Consider the following 16590-nt stretch of genomic DNA (forward strand, 5'->3'; position numbering starts at 1 on the left):
TGGATGGCAGCACAGCCTCTGGTGTGTCAGCCCTTCCTTCCAATTTGGTCTCATCAGCAACACAAGGCACAAGCACCTTTTAAACAAACTGTAGAAACCTAAAATTGCTCAAATTCTCTGTGCACTTAAGAAAATAAATGAAATAGCAAGAACATGGCTGTTTTAAACACTAAGACCAAGAGTCCCCCGGCAGTGTCCCACCTTTCAGCTAGACACTCTCCATTAGATCATACCTTTCCTTTGGACCAGCCCATCTTTTCCAGCATCTTCTGACCAAATTTAGATTCATCCTTACTCCAAGCACTGTTTCGTGGATCCACAGACCACTTCTGTTTTCTGCGGGCTAGAGCAGAAAGGAAAAAAATTCAAACAGGCTCTGTTCACATTTCCACAGTGTTCTTAGGAATTTTTTTCAATTCAATAAAAGTTCTTCATTGCAAAAAAAAAACCCAAGCAGAATCTGTGCCAGATCAAACGCATTCTGGAGGTATAAGTTTACTAAACCTTACATTGCAAAAAAAAAAAATCCAGCAAAAATTTTAATTATTAATGTGATGAATACCAAAGTAAAATTGCTATGGAAGTGTAATCCCCAAGGATGGGCTGCAATTCAGGGAAGGCTTTAAGGATTACCAGTTAGGTGTACAGGCCTAAATTCCATATTTATTCCAACTTTGTTTTACATCTGGCTTCAACATGAAATCTATAGGGGATGAGACCTCAGCGCTGGCTTTCTCAGTCCTGGACAATATCCACTGGCCAGCCTTCCTTTTAACCAGAAAGCAAAAGTTTTTTAATACCTGCCTTCATGACAAAAGTCAAGTCAAAAAAATCAAACATAAGTGACTAAGTGAAGCTGAATTACAAAACACAAACCAGTGCGATTTCAGCTTTTGGATTCGCCACAGCGTGGTTTATTTGGAAACCTGAAACCGGAAATTATTGCAGGTGTTAAGAGATCCAAAGGAGAATCGCGGCTCCTTTGTCTTGTGCCGACTATTAAAAAAAAAGACAGTCCCCCCAGGCCCACGTGCGTGTGTGTCCCTCTACCAGCAGGAATAACTTCATTGAAATCAAGGAAGAAAAGCTAACACAGCTAACCAGTCCCTTTACGTGTGCACCTAAACAGGAAGACAACCTAAATAAACAAGACAAAGAATGGGAGACAGGAAGATTACAAACTTAATTAAATACGATGGGAAATGCCGGATCAAAACGGACCAGTTAAGCCAAGGCCACACAAAGTCAGTGAGAAGCCAAGTTCGCTGAGGCACTTTCAACATCGTCATCCTGCAAATGCAACACTTGGGATTTGGGCCAGAGGGACAGAATATTACAGGGATGTTTGATTTATTTTTTGCCCAGTTTCGTTTCATTCTTAAAGAAGAACTAATACTGTCAGAATGCATGATGGTGGCTTTTTTTTTAACATACTTCCAAAGCTTTAAAGCTCAGAATAAGTGCTGCGTGGCAGTCCCATAAAAAAGTCTGATAAAGAATTCCATAAAACCACAAACCGTCCATGAAGAAGATTTTACAGTAGGTTAAATGACTGAGTGGTGCGAGAGGAATCGACGCAGCCTTCACTTGGCTCATGTCTCTACAAAAAAACAACTTATTTCCAACAGGCAGCCTTCAGAGAAGCATCTACTACAAGTCCAGCCTGCGCTGCTAAAAAAAGGTGGTAAAATGCCCCTGTCGACTGTAATTTTAATTGCCCAAGAAAATGAGGGTTCACTGCTGACCCGCTGAGAACAAAACCTGATGCTCCCTTACTGAGGTGGCTCATATCACTCATTTATTGCGGTGTTTGAAACATGGAGCTCGGCATCTGCGACAATGAACGTGCTTTTAACCTGATGAAGTTCATCAAGGGCAAGTGCAGGGTCCTGCACCTGGGGAGGAACAACCCCAGGCACCAGTGCAGGTTGGGGCTGAGCTGCTGGAAAGCAGCTCTGCAGAGAAGGACCTGGGAGTTCTGGGGGACAACAGGGTGACCATGAGCCAACAATGTGCCCTGTGGCCAAGAGGCCAATGGGACCTGGGGTGCATGAGGAAGAGTGTGAGCAGCAGGGGGAGGGAGGTTGTTCCTCCCGCTCTGCTCTGCCCTGGGGAGGCCCCATCTGCAGTTGTGTGTCCAGTTCTGGGCTCCCCAGTTCAAGAAGGACAAGGAATTACTGGAGAGAGTCCAGTGGAGGGACACAAAGATGCTGAGGGGTCTGGAGCATCTTTGTGATGAGGAGAGACTGAGAGAGCTGGGGCTGTTGAGCTGGAGAAGAGAAGCTGAGAGGGATCTGATCAATGGGATCAGTATCTCAGGGTGGGTGTCAGAGGATGGAGCAGACTCTGTTCAGTGGTGCCCAACGCCAGGGTGAGGGGCAACGGGCACAGACTGAAACACAGGAGGGTCCATGTGAACAGGAGGAGAAACTTCTTTGCTGGGAGGTGCCAGAGCCTGGCCCAGGCTGCCCAGAGCAGCTGTGGAGTCTCCTTCTCTGCAGACATTCAAACCCGCCTGGACCGACCTGTGTGATCTGCTCTGGTGACCCTGCGTGAGCAGGGGGGTTGGACTGGGGGATCTCCAGAGGTCCCTTCAACCCCAACCAGGCTGGGATTCTGTGATTTATCATCTTCCCTCACTCAAGACTCAAATAACCTCTAAGGACCTGGGTTTCCAGTGGTTTGTGGGGGGAATGAATTAAAAAGCTACCAGGCTGGCAGCAAAGCTAAGTCCTATAAAAACAGGGAACGCCTTGGCTGTAGCTTTTGTCCGTAGCTGACAGTGAAACAAACACCATAAAGACAAGAAAAAGCAGAAATTTAATGGAGGTTTTGCTGCCCAACCAAGCAGCAGCCCTCTGTTTCAATTGTATTTCTTAATTTGTCCCTTTGTTTGAAATCTCTCAACATCAACTTTCCCTCACTCAGTCACCAAAAATGAACTGTTCAATGCCTTTTCAAAAATCTAACAATAACGACATTTTAATTATGCCCATGTTCTGTTATGCTCTCTGTAACTAGTTCCCCAGGTGGTGACTTTGCAAATCCCAAGAAATTCAATTCAGTGCAGCTCTTACAGTTGTAAAGCCACTCTACGTATTAAAGGATTTGTCTACACAGGGGACTTAACCCATGTCAACAGAACGTGTGAATTTAAATTAACTTCCAAATTGAGTTGTTTGATGTAGTTCAACTAATACACTTTAAAAGTTAATTTCTATTAATTTTCCTGAATATCTCTCTATAGAAAAGCCCTAAGATGTTTTATGCCCGGGAGGAGCCTGTAATAAAACACAAGGGCACCTAATACAGAGATTTCTCGAGCTTGAAATTTTAAGAGCCCTTCCCTTTCCCAGCACTTTCAGTCCAAGTATCTCAAACTTCTTAACTAAAAGTATGGGATTAATCCTTAGATTTCTGTCAGGTTAACACACTCTTATTTTCAAATATGGTAACTTAGACACAGGAAAATAAAGAAACTTGCCTACATCTTTAGAGAAGTATTTAAGAAAGCCAGGAACAACTTCGTGCTACATAGAACCACCATAAATTCACCTCTTGTATCCAAACAAACAACAAAAAAAAGACTGTTTAGTCAACAATTTATCAGAAATGTTTGTTCAGCCATGTCTTAAGAGCAAGAAAAGAAACAAGATACTACATCCCAGCTAAAAAAATTCAGCACAGAAGTTAACACCAATCTTCTGGGCTGCTCAGAAAATGATGCTGGAAATGGTAATGCAACCCTGGGCAAGCAGCACCATCCAGTGGAGAAAAATGTAATTTCTTTAGATACTTCACTCAGATACCCTGTGATTTGAAAAATATCAAGTACTAAACTCTTTTATCAAGGATAATTCTGTGCCTGGAGCATGTGTTTAACTACCACTTCTGAAGTCCCCTATCAGATCCTGCCCCAACTCTGGTGTCTGCCCATATAGGGTGAGAACATAAAAAATAATAAACAGGTTACATTTCTCTAACTAAAGGAAAAAATATATATTGTCCAGAGAATGGATTATATTTTTAATGCGAGCTATGAAACCCATCGTTAACACATTCAGTTTTTCCTGATAAGCATCAATAAGACAGTTAACCAAAGTTTATTTAAATTTAAAAAGACTTACAAATAAACAAAAAATAAAAGTTTGGCCATTTCTGCAATTGATACTTTTGTTTAAAATCCAAACTATATCAGCACAGAATGATCGAGCTTGTCCTTTCTCAGTTTAGTTCACAGCATCGCAAAAGCTGGCAGGATCTCTTGAGGTCATTTACTTCAACCCCCTGCTTAAGCAGCTTGTCCAGGACCATGTCCAGTCTGAATATCTCCACAGGCTGATATTCCACACCCTCCCCAAGCGATTTGTTCCCCTCTCACAGAAAAAACATGATGGAATTTCTTGTGTTTCAACTTGCACTCACTGCTTCTTGTCTGCTGAGAAGTTACTTTAAGTCCCTGACACGTATGTGCTTTCACAGCTGCAGCAAAACCAATTAACTCCCCCAACTCTTTTTTAGGATGAATATGAATAAGAGCATCAGAACTCGATCTGGAACTGCAAACAAAAAGGCACATGTGTAACACGGCTTCACACTTGTAACTGCAGCTGAAGGATGAATAAAGGGATAGAATTCTGCAAAAGGGGCTCTCAGCAAGTATTTCATTTTTTAAGGCATCTGATTTTAGAATTTTCTACATATAGAAGGTGCATTAACACACTGGACCAGGTTGGCCAGAGAGGTGGTGGCTGAACCATCCCTGGAGACATCCCAGGCCAGGCTGGACGGGGCTCTGAGCAACCTGAGCTGGTGCAGATGTCCCTGCTCATGGCAGGGGGGGCACTGGGGGAGCTTGGAAGGTCCCTTCCAACCCAAACTATTCTATGATTATTGAAAAGAGCAGTGTCCAATTAAAATAACTAAAAAATTCCGAAAAAAATGGCACCAACAAAATTTACATCTAAAATAATTAGAAAATTACATATGCAAATGCAATTTTGTTTTCCTCAATTCACACCTCTGTTTTCCACTGGAAAACATGTTTTCTAATTAGTCATTATGCTTAAGTCCATCTTGCCTGCAGTCAAGCAAACAAATTCATTAGACCTTGTGCTCTCATGTTAAGGGTGTTCTGACAGCAGTAAGTTTACCAAAACCACCTAAAGACATTAACAACACTCAGACAAAAGTATATTAGTCCTCTACACATAAATCTACAGTTTAGAAGTTTAGTCTTTCTACTCATATATAGTTTTACATTCACTAGAAAAGGCTACTTTATAGAAATGCGTCTTTAACTTGGAAAAGGCGGCAGCAAAAAATTTTAGTTCCCACTTTGTCCAGCCTCCAGAGAGTTCTGTTTCTTGAACTGAAGACCTTTACGCAGCAGTTATCAGTCAGGATATTCATCCAATGTTTTAATCAGTTATTTTAAATATGGGGAGCCCAAGTCCTCAATCACCTCAGAGCTAAGGGTGAAGCTCAGTTTGATTCCACTATCAGCAAAAGGTTAAACAAAATTACCAAGTCACATATAATAAAACCTTCAAAAATTATTCATTCAGCAACCCCTTTAGACAAAAGGCACATGACAACCAAATGCTCTTACCCTCAGTCCTTCCCCCATGAGTTGAGTGGATTTTCTGAAGCACCTGCCCAAAATCCCTTACATCCCACTCTCACTTTTCCCAACCCAGAATTTAGCTGATCTCCAAAGATCCCTTTACAGAGAATAAAAGGAGGCTGAGAGGAGACCTTCTCACTCTCTACAACTACCTGTAAGGAGGTTGTAGCATGGAGGGTGTTGGTCCCTTCTCCCAAGTAACAAGCGATAGGACAAGAGGAAATGGCCTCAAGTTGCACCAGGGGAGGTTTAGATTGGATATTAGGAATAATTTCTCCACGAAAAGGGCTGTCGGGCATTGGAACAGGCTGCCCAGGGCAGTGCTGGAGTCACCATCTCTGGAGGAGTTGAACAGACACAGAGATGAGGTTCTCAGGGACATGGGTTAGTGCCAGTGTGAGGTTAACGGTTGGACTTGATGATCATGAGGGTCTTTTCCAACCAATACGATTCTGTGATTCTAAGAGCACGAGCTAAGCTGAAATGCTAACCCTGGGTATGATACAAAGACCAACGCTCACATACACACAACTCCGCTGAGTCCTGCCTGGCTCCTCAGCACAGCCCCAGCCCCCAAGTTTCAAGGCATCTGACCTCTAACACACCCCTGCAGAGACACTGAAAGGACATACTGGCCCTAAAGGCATCTGCAAGGCATCTCTGCCCATCTTGAACACATCTCCCTCCAAGAGGGAAGCAACAGAGCCCTGCAAACCCATAACCAGGCACCGCAGAGCTGACAGGGACCCACAGAATCATAGAATGTCCTGAGTTGGAAGGGACCCACCAGGATCATGGAGTCCAACTGCTGTCCCTGCACACGTTAACCCCACAGTTCACACCATTTGTCTGAGAACATTGTCCAGTCTCTTCTTGAACACTGTCAGTCTTGGGGCCGTGACACCTCCCTGAGGAATCACAGAATGTCAGGGATTGGAAGGGACCTCGAAAAATCATCCAGTCCAATCCCCCCGCCGGAGCAGGAACACCCAGATGAGATTACACAGGAAGGCGTCCAGGCGGATTTTGAATGTCTCCAGAGAAGGAGACTCCACAACCTCCCTGGGCAGCCTGTTCCAGGCTCTGTCACTCTTATTGTGAAGAAGTTTCTTCTCAGATTTAAATGGAACCTCCTGTGTTCCAGTTTGTATCCATTGCCCCTTGTCCTGTCATTGGTTGTCACCGAGAAGAGCCTGGTTCCATCCTCCTGACACTCACCCTTTACATATCTATAAAAATTAACGAGGTCACCTCCAAGTCTCCTCTTCTCCAAGCTCAAGAGCCCCAGCTCCCTCAGCCTTTCCTCACACAGGAGATGCTCCACTCCCTTCAGCATCTTTGTGGCTCTGTGCTGGACCCTCTCCAGCAGTTCCCTGTCCTTCTGAAACTGAGAAGCCCAGAACTGGACACAATATTCCAGATGTGGCCTCACCAGGGCAGAGTAGAGGGGCAGGAGAACCTCTCTTGACCCACTAACCACCCCCCTTCTAATACACCCCAGGATGCCATTGGCCTTCTTGGCCACAAGGGCCACAAGGGGAGCCTGTTCCAGTGTCCAGCACCCTCTGGGGGAAGAACCTTTTCCTCATGTCCAGCCTGACCCTCCCCGGCACATCTTCCTGCCATTCCCTCGGGTTCTGTCGTTGGTCACTAAAGAGAAGAGCTCAGCCCTGCCCCTCCTGCTCCGCTTGTGAGGAACCTGCAGCCACCATGAGCTCTCCCCTCAGCCTCCTCCTCTCCAGGATGAACAAACCCAGTGACTTCAGCCGTTCCTCCTGTGGCTTCCCCTCCAAACCCTTCACCAATTTCATAGCCTCTTCTGGACACTCTCCAGTAGCTTTATACCCTTTTTATCCTGCGTCCCCAGCCCTGCACACAGTGCTCCAGGTGAGGCCAGAGCGGAGCGGGACAATCCCCTCCCTGCCCGGCTGGCCGTGCTGTGCTGGATGCACCAGGACGCGGGTCCCTCTTGGCTGCCAGGGACACTGGCGGCTCATGTTCAACTGGCCGCCGACCAGAGCGGCAGCGGGGGCGGTGCGGAGGGCCTGAGGTAGCCCAGGCCGCCCCCCATGACAACAGTTCTTCCCCCGAGCCCCCCGGATCCCCCCCGTTCTCAGGGACCCCCGGTGGCTCCTTCCCGCACTCACGCTCCGCCAGCATCGCCATCTTGGGGGCCTCCCTCCCGCCGCGGCGCGCGGCGAGGGAACGCCAACCGCGCCGCTGCCTCCACGGCGCAAAGTATAGGCGTCCAGATATATGCCTGATTTAAAAAGGCCTTGAAGCACGGGCGCGTAGCCACCGCCGTAGCAGGAATAGAGAGCGTAAAACTGCTGGAATTCTACTAAAGATCTCAAAAGGCGTGTTGGGTTGTACACGGGCGACTCTCGCGCGTTTCTCGGCGGATGTGGGACAGGCACTTTTGAGGGCAGTCGGAGATCGAGCATAGGCAGCGCCCGGTTTACCGCGGGCCGTTCGGAGCCTCTAAGGCCGGTGTTAAGGCCGGTACTAAAGCCGCTCTTTCAGTTTAAAGTCATAATCTCGTATCCTGTTGTAAGGAACGTTTAACGAAGAGCTGTTGTTTTTACATAACTGAGGACCTGGCGCCTGACCCCAGCAAGGGGGAAGGACTGAGAGACATTGAACAATGAATCCTTAATGTAAAACAAGGTCTCTTCCCAGAATATATACCAATACCTGTATTTACATGTTCATTTCGGGGGAAGGGTAGCCAAAGTACCAGGAATCCAATATTTTAAATAGATTGATAAGGGGAAGCATATTGTTAGAATTAGAGGAATAAAATATGTAAACTGAGGCAGGCCTGGGGTGGTCTGTGAACCCTGCAGTACCAACCCGTGGGGAACAGGGGAGGGAAATTGCGGCCGGGATTTTGGGGGGATATAAGCAGGGGCTTTTTGCCCTATTATGTGTGTCTGCCTTTAGGTAGAACACCTGGTGTTGCAATATCGGTATTAAAAAAAAATCGCTTTGCTGAGAGATCCTGCCTGAGCCTATTGTATTTGCAAAAGAATTGTTTCCTGCACTGTCACTATATACCCTTGTAAAAAGTCCCTCCCCAGCTTTCTGGTAGGTCCCTTTAGGTACACAAAGGCTGCACTAAGGTCTCCCCGGAGCTTCTCTTCTCCAGCTGAACCCCCCAGCTCTCTCAGCCTGTCCTCCCAGCAGAGCTGTTCCAGCCTCGGATCATTTCTGGGGCTCCTCTGGCCCCTCTCCAGCAGGTCCATGTGTGTCCTGTGCTGAGGACACCAGAGCTGGACCAGCCCTGCAGGTGGATCGTGTTACGATTGTGTCCCGGGACAGCCCTTGGTAACTGCTCAGAGATGTCTAACAGCAGCAGCTTGAAGCCTCCTCAGGCAAATTGCATCTTCGTTCTCTTTTTCAAGGGTTTTAAAGATTTTGTGATTAACCCAGATATCCCTTCCTGTCATGTCAGCTCGGTGCTTCTTGTCTTACCCACCTCCGACATGGAAAAAATAATATTTTTTCCTTTCTGCAACGCATTTTATATATTTGAAGACTGAACACAACCCCTCCTTGATGTTTACTTGCTGAATCAAAGCACCACTATTTAGTAGTCTTTTCTTGCAGATCACTTTTTGAGCACTTGGTCATTCATGTTTTCTGGGCTTTTTTTAGCCACTCTTCAGTTGTTCGTTCTTTTATTTGAAGTGCAGCACCCAAAACATGCCAGGTGATGCTGCTGTTCTTCAGGCTGCTCCCTCTATCTCCTCTCTGCCTACGTTTTGCATCTGAGTGTAATATTTTGTTCTCCAACCTCCATATCCCTTTCAGAGAAGTGCTACGTAGTGGGGTTGTATTCTGTATTTGTGAGGTGTGTTAATCCTGCCTTTTGCCCTTATTGAGTCAATCCTTTATTTCTGTATTTCCATTTTATTGTATTGTTCTGAATTGCAGACCTTTGGTGTCTCTGCTCTCTCTTTCCCAGCTTCAAGTCACCTGCAAGTGTCCTAAGTGCACTCTGTATCTATATTTTATACCCTAAATCGGGTCATTAATGGGAATATTGAGTCCTATCAGGATCGGAACGGGTCGCCCACAACTTTCTTCATGCATCCATTCCATTACATTTCCCTGTTTGCTTATGAGAATGCTGTGCAAGACAGTTTCCAAAGGCTTTATAGACAAAACAGAAATTACAACTGTGTCTTTTCCTCTGTAAAACCCATTTTGTCAGTCAGCAAAATTAGATTGTTATGATAGAGTTTGTTCTCTGCAAATCTATACATTGACAAATAGTTTGTTGATTTTTTTTAATAGTTTATATTCAGTTCCTATTAAACTGGCTGCTCTGACTACCCCACTTCTTCCTTCAAAGAAGGATGTGAACTGGTCCTTTCATAGTCTTCTAAACTCGCATCCAGCTGTCCAAAACTCTCACTGTGCAGTCCCACCAGGCTTTTTTTTGCCAGTTCTCTGTGCACTTTCAGGTCATGTTCCTTAGGCTTGACTGACCTGAAACCAGATAAATGCTTTCTAATCCTTCACTGCCTGGGAGAGAGAGATCTTTCGCTTTTGCCTCTCCTGTTAATTGCGTTAACCACTTGATTGCATCTAATCCTTTTAGTGCAGGATGGATGAATCGCGCCCTGTTCCCTCTGCCGTGTACTGTATGTTTGTATGTGCTCTGCATGAGTTGGCTTTACATCTACTTCATGTTTCCTGGCTTGCAGCCAGGTGTTACGTTCTTGTCATGGTTTAACCCGAGCTAGCGATACAACCATGATAGTCGCCCGCTCACCCCCCTCCCCACCCCCTGAACAGGGGAGAGAATGGAAAGGGAAGGGAGAAACTTGGACTGAGATAAACACAGTTTAATAAAATAACAAAATACTAATACACCACTAGTAAATATATATAAAAGAAATAGAATATAAAAGACACTCAATGTAATCCTCACAAACTCTGTCCGCACCGAGCAGCCAGTCCCAGGGAACAGCACCTGGTCCTGAACAGCCGATCCTGGAGAGAGGAAAAAGGCAGAAAAGGCCCAGAGTCCCCTGCAAAATGGCAGGATGGTAAAAGGCCGCACTAACGAATGTCCCGAACAGAATTCTCCCAAACAAGTCTCTGTCCCGGCTCCGATAAAAAGAGAGAGAAAAAGAAAAAAAAACCTGAAGATCCCGACTCTCCTTAAATATGAAGCGTGACACTAATGGGCTGGAATACTCTTATTGATCAGTCTGGATGTCAGTCAAGCTCTGCCCCATCCCTGCCCCCCTTCCTCGATGCCTCACACCTGTGGGCAGAGCTCAGAACATCCTTGGCTCTCAGACCAGAGCAATTAAAAACATTAACTCTGTCCTGGGGTATTATCTCTTGTTCTCAAACTAAATTCAAACAACTATTGTGCTAGCTATGAAAAAGGAAAGGTTTCTAACTGCGTGGAGAAAATTAACTTGTTTGCAGTCAAACCAGCACAGCACTGATACGCTTATTATTGTTAGGTTAAGGAATGACTGTTTTTAATTCATAAACCAGGCCCCTAAGAGACTGCCTGGTCATCCTCTGAGCTTATTGAGGTCTACCTGAAATCTGTCGATGTTTTCTAGCTCCTCTGTTCTCCTGCCTTAGGAAGAGGAACCATCATTTGCACCTAGAAATAAGCAGGCACGTGGCGGCTTTCAAGCTTTCACTTCATGTTTTCCTCCAGGAGGAAATCCCTGGAGATCAGAGTCAACCCTAGCAGAGCCTTCTTGTGTTTTTTTACTTTTTTCTTGTCCTAACAAAATTCATACACAGCAGAGACCTCCTTGCACAGTGCAGGACAGGGTTGCACTCACCTCCATCACGAGCAGGGCTGTAACCCGAATTCCTCGTGTCCATTTTCTTCTAACCCAGAGGGAGTTTAGATACGCGGCTGATTCTCTGATAGCTCTAGTTGAATCCCATGAGCCCTGCTCTGTTCTGAAGGGAGGAGAGGCCAGATGAAATTTAGATTGGGTATTAGGAAAAACTTCCCAGAAAGAGTTGTCGGGCATTGGAACAGGCTGCCCAGAGCAGTGGTGGAGTCACCATCCCTGGAGGGGCTTGAAAGACGTGGAGATGTGGCACTTAGTGACATGGTTTAGAGGGGGACCTGGCAGTCTGAGGTTTACAGTTGTGCTCGATGATCTTGAAGATCTTTTCCAACCAAAACGATTCTGTGATTCTCTGTCACCACCAGCTCTGTGACGCTGGTAGTTCTCAATCTCACACCCTGTCTGCTTTCTAGTGCTCGCAGGTCACCCATCAGCATCCTCCTCCCCTTTCATCACCACCCATGGACTCGGCAGTGGCCGCTCTTTGCTTGTCATCTGGATCTGAAGCACAAGGTGATGTATCCTCCCCTCCATCATCCCTCACATGTGTTTCCTCAACAAACTACTCCTGGCAGTAACAGCCATTTCTGTGAATTATCCCTCCAAGGTCTTGATTATATCAATTAAATTCTAGTGTCATCCCTGCACTAAGTGTCCAAATTGTCTCTTACTTGCATGAGGTGTTTCACACCAAAAAAATTCTGCTTCTCAGCTCTTCTAGCCGAGAATTGAGTGTAATATTTGATCACCCCAGTAGGCAGCAGCATCACACGTGTTCAAGTCAGCTTCGTTGTGCTATAAAGACATCACTGCAGGTGGATGAGTGGAAGTAATTTCTGTTACAGGATGCCTTGAGGTTGAGATTTGTTTCTTCTTTGGTTTTGAAACTCAGTGTTCAACTGCAACAGAGCACTTTTACTTCCAAGGCTGTTTTACTCCCCTGCTTGCAAAGAATCACAGCTCAGAACAGATGAGATCATACCCACTTTAATTACTGCTGACTGTATTTGCTTACCAGTGGGCTTGAGGTCAAGGTCTAAATTATTCTACACAGGTGTAGATGCAGTTCTTGCAAATTAAAAGCTTAAGGTGCTGATCCTAAAAGCATTTAAGAACATGAATATGCACAGCGGTAGTAAAATTAAAGAATACACACAAAAGGGGAAGGTTCCATCTAGGGGCAATTATTGTATTTCACAACTACATATCTGAATAAAAGTTAGTGTCACAGAAAATAAAAATATTTTTATATATATATGTGCATGTTTTTATATATTTACCAAAAGAAAGAACAACTGATATGGGTGATTATCACCCTCTAAGAAAATATCCTGAAATCCTATTTGGAGTGGTTGAAATGTAGCTCTTCTCTGAAAAATAAAGCGGTCAAGGTGACTGGTGGGCATTGCGTTCAGAGTTCTCCAGTGATTCCTCCCAAGGGTCTTATCTTGAAAAGAGGTGTTTCTCGACAGCCAGCATTGCGAAGAACATTCAGGGATCAGAGATCTGAGCATGGTATTTTCCTCCTGGCACATCGTTATCGATCACACGGTGGCTGCAGTTTGCGTTGTGCTGTCAGTGTCAGCTCCAGGGTCCCCCTAGGCTTTGGGGAATTCCTTTGATGCCACCTGCAGGCTGAAGTGTCTGGGTCTTGGGGAGAGATCCAGCTGGGATGGACAGAGACAACAATGCAGAGAAATTGAAAAGGCAGATAAATGGAGGGGGATAGCAAGTGCATCTGAGCCCAGTTCCCACCTTGCTTGTACCATTCCACCCAGGGAAGACCTGTGGAAGGGAAGAGTTGCATTTCTCAGGGAATGAGTGATGGGCTGATGCCATGGAGACATGGGTTAGTTCCAGTGTGAAGTTAATGGTTGGACTTGATGATCTTGAGGGTCTCTTCCAACCAAAATGATTCTATGATTCTCTACACCACAGATTCAGAGAATCCCAGCCTGGTTGGGGTGAAGGGACCTCTGGAGATCCCCCAGTCCAACCCACCAGCTCACGCAGGGTCACCAGAGCAGATCACACAGGTCGGTCCAGGCGGGTTTGAATGTCTGCAGAGAAGGAGACTCCACAGCCGCTCTGGGCAGCCTGGGCCAGGCTCTGGCACCTCCCAGCAAAGAAGTTTCTCCTCATGTTCACATGGACCCTCCTGTGTTTCAGTCTGTGCCCGTTGCCCCTCACCCTGGCGTTGGGCACCACTGACCAGAGTCTGCTCCATCCTCTGACACCCACTCTGAGATATTGATCCCATTGATCAGATCCCTCTCAGCTTCTCCAGCTCAACAGCCCCAGCTCTCTCAGTCTTTCCTCATCCCAAAGATGCTCCAGACCCCTCAGCATCTTTGTGTCCCTCCGCTGGACTCCCTCCAGTAATTCCTTGTCCTTCTTGAACTGGGGAGCCCAGAACTGGACACAGAACTCCAACCTTTTGCTACCTGAGGATGCCACAGTAGATCCATGAACATGTTATAACCCCCTTGGAGTTGATGGGGAGACAGGCACTCGCAGGTGGGGTTCAGGTCCCCGAACATGAGATGCCTGCAAGAGATGTCTTGATTTGAATGCATCACCCTGAGCTCAAATGGAAAAGAAACAGCATCAGTCAGAACATCCATTTTTCTCTCTGTAGGCCTCACTCAAATGCGCCATCAACAAGGAAGGTGTGTGGGGGAGATGAGAGTCTGCCAGGGAAAGAAAAGAGGAGAAGCAGGGAAAAAGGAGGAAAAAAGCAAGTAAAGAAATAAGACGTGAGTCCTGGCTGTGCAACAGGTCATTTGTGAGGCAAATCAGCCTCTGTTGTGTGATAAATGGCCTGAGGCCAGACTGGAAATGCTTATTGAGCGAGTCCTGGGAGAGGTGTGATGGAAGCACTAGGGACAAGGACTGCCTGGAGACCTTAAAATGAAAAGACAGGTTTGATTTAGGACGATGATTTGAGAGAACACGCGGATCGGAGGTGAGCTGTGGTCTAAAGCTGCATTAGCTGAGCAGAGAAGCTGCCCATCAAGTGCCAGGCGGGGAGCAAGAGATTAACAACGTCTGACCCACGGAGCAAAAGATGTCAGAACGAGCACCCGCAGCCAGGAGATGAGGGGTTCAAAGAACAGCTACTGGGGCGGGCAAGGAGTAGAAACAGGCTCAGGGCGAGGGGGTGATGTTCCTAGAAATGCTGCCAGCCAAGAGTTCAGCAGCACCGTGCCGTGCCTGGCAGGGGATGCTGGAGGGACCATGGGCAAAAGAGGCAGCGGACAGAAATCCAGATAGTTTTCCTTCTATTCCATGGGCAGAGTGCGTTTTTATTATTACTGCTGTTGCTGTTGTTATTTTATCAGTCTGGTGTGTGAGACTGAAGTCCTTCCATAAGCAGTTTGTTATCCAGAGAAAGGAGGCAGGGAGCAGATAAAAAGGCAGCAGTGGTTTGTAGAGAGGGAAACTAAGGCAAGGACATGATGTGAAAGTCAAGGCACTAAAGCTTGCATTTCTCATGGAGATATTTTTAAATATAAAGGAGTACTAAAGAATTGGACACTGCTGAGGAATTAGACTCACATCGATGAACACAGGGTGGAGTTTTCAGTGTTTGTTTTTGAGGTTTGGTGGGTTTTTTTGATTGGTTGGTTGGTTGGTTTTTTATTACAACTGATATTTTGGCGATTATATTTCCTGGCTGTGCTGCGGTGAACACAGGTTGGAAGCATTGCTCTGAGCTGCAGCCATAGAATCATAGAATCATTTTGGTTGGAAGAGACCCTCAAGATCATCAAGTCCAACCATTAACCTCACACTGGAACTAACCCATGTCCCTGAGAACCTCATCGCCACGTCTGTCCAACCCCTCCAGGGATGGTGACTCCAGCACTGCCCTGGGCAGCCTGTTCCAATGCCCCACAGCCCTTTGGGGAAGAAATTGTTCCCCAGATCCAACCTCAGCCTCTCCTGGCGCAACTTGAGGCCGTTTCCTCTGGTCCTGGCGCTTGTTCCTGGGGAGCAGAGCCCGACCCCCCCTGGCTCCAAGCTCCTTTCAGGCAGGTCAGAGATCAGAAGGTCTCCCCTCAGCTCCTGTTCTCCAGCTGAACCCCCAGCTCCCTCAGCCGCTCCCATCACCCTTGTGCTCCAGCCCCTCACCAGCTCCGTTCCCTTCTCTCAACTCGCTCCAGCACCTCAAGGCCTTTCTTGGCGTGAGGGGCCCAAAACCGCCCCCAGGATTCGAGGTTTGGCCTCCCCGGTGCCCAGCACAGGGGGAATGACCGTAAGGTACCAGCACTGGGGGGAAATAAAATAGGAGGAAAGAAAAGAGCTGAAACGTATCTAAAGAGATGAGAACATGTAGTAAAATAGTGGTTCGAAAGGACCGGTTTCTTTCTGGATGACTTTATCTGTGATGAAAGGGGAGAATTGCTCCCTGTCTCAGAGACGGAAAAGCCGCAGCTGTCACACAAGGCTCATATCTGGCCACTACACTTAAGGAAATCAGGGATGAACCAGATATGGAGCAGAGAGGAGAGGAAGGGCCGCAACCAGATGATGAGAAAAGACGGCCTGTGGAAGAGCTTGGAGGAACTGGACTTGTTTGGTCCAGAAATGAAAAGCATGGAGGAACTCCAGTGCTAGGGATGAGGGCAAGAAATTGGTTTCCTTGTCCACTGCCACCTGGAAAAGCAGAAATCAACGTAATTTATCATCCTGCAGAATATGCAGGGTACCAGAACACCTGGGACTGGCTAGGGGGTGGTGGGATTGTCTTTTTTGATGGTCAAACTTGTCATGGATGGTCTTTTTTACCTGACACAGAATGGGGAAAGGAGGTTGGTGGCTTCCCGAAGGCTCCTTCAGTTCATGCAGTTCTCCATATCTACCGCTTTATGAATTGATTTAGGAAGCCCTCTCAGAACTTATCTTTCCTTGGGTCCGATGCAATTTCTTAACCACAAAACCAATCCCATGCTCCTTACTTTTCTGTGAAGTGCAGTTTACTTCTGCGCAAATTGAAGTGTCCCATTTAATCCCATGAAACGCTCACTTGCTTTGTTAAAACTGAGATGGGAAAGGAGAAAAAAAAAAAAAAAAGGGATTTCCTGCAGATGCTAGTTCAGATTTAAAAGTTAATTCCCTTCT

At 46.4% G+C, this 16590-nt stretch overlaps 1 protein-coding gene across 2 annotated transcripts in view; it reads right to left on the minus strand.

Moving 5' to 3' along the window:
• Positions 1 to 7815, minus strand: part of PINX1 (PIN2 (TERF1) interacting telomerase inhibitor 1) — a 74385-nt gene extending 66570 nt beyond the window's left edge. For both annotated transcript variants that reach the window (XM_065632724.1, XM_065632723.1), the window contains exons 1-2: positions 7774 to 7815; positions 234 to 343 (exon numbers count right to left, since the gene is read on the minus strand). In XM_065632724.1, coding sequence (XP_065488796.1) covers positions 234 to 343; positions 7774 to 7792 — 129 coding nt within the window. In that variant the 5' untranslated portion in view covers positions 7793 to 7815. The remainder of the gene's footprint in view (positions 1 to 233; positions 344 to 7773) is intronic.
• Positions 7816 to 16590: the final 8775 nt, after the last annotated feature.

Source organism: Caloenas nicobarica, chromosome 3, assembly GCF_036013445.1.
Source record: "Caloenas nicobarica isolate bCalNic1 chromosome 3, bCalNic1.hap1, whole genome shotgun sequence".
Lineage (NCBI taxonomy): Eukaryota > Metazoa > Chordata > Aves > Columbiformes > Columbidae > Caloenas > Caloenas nicobarica.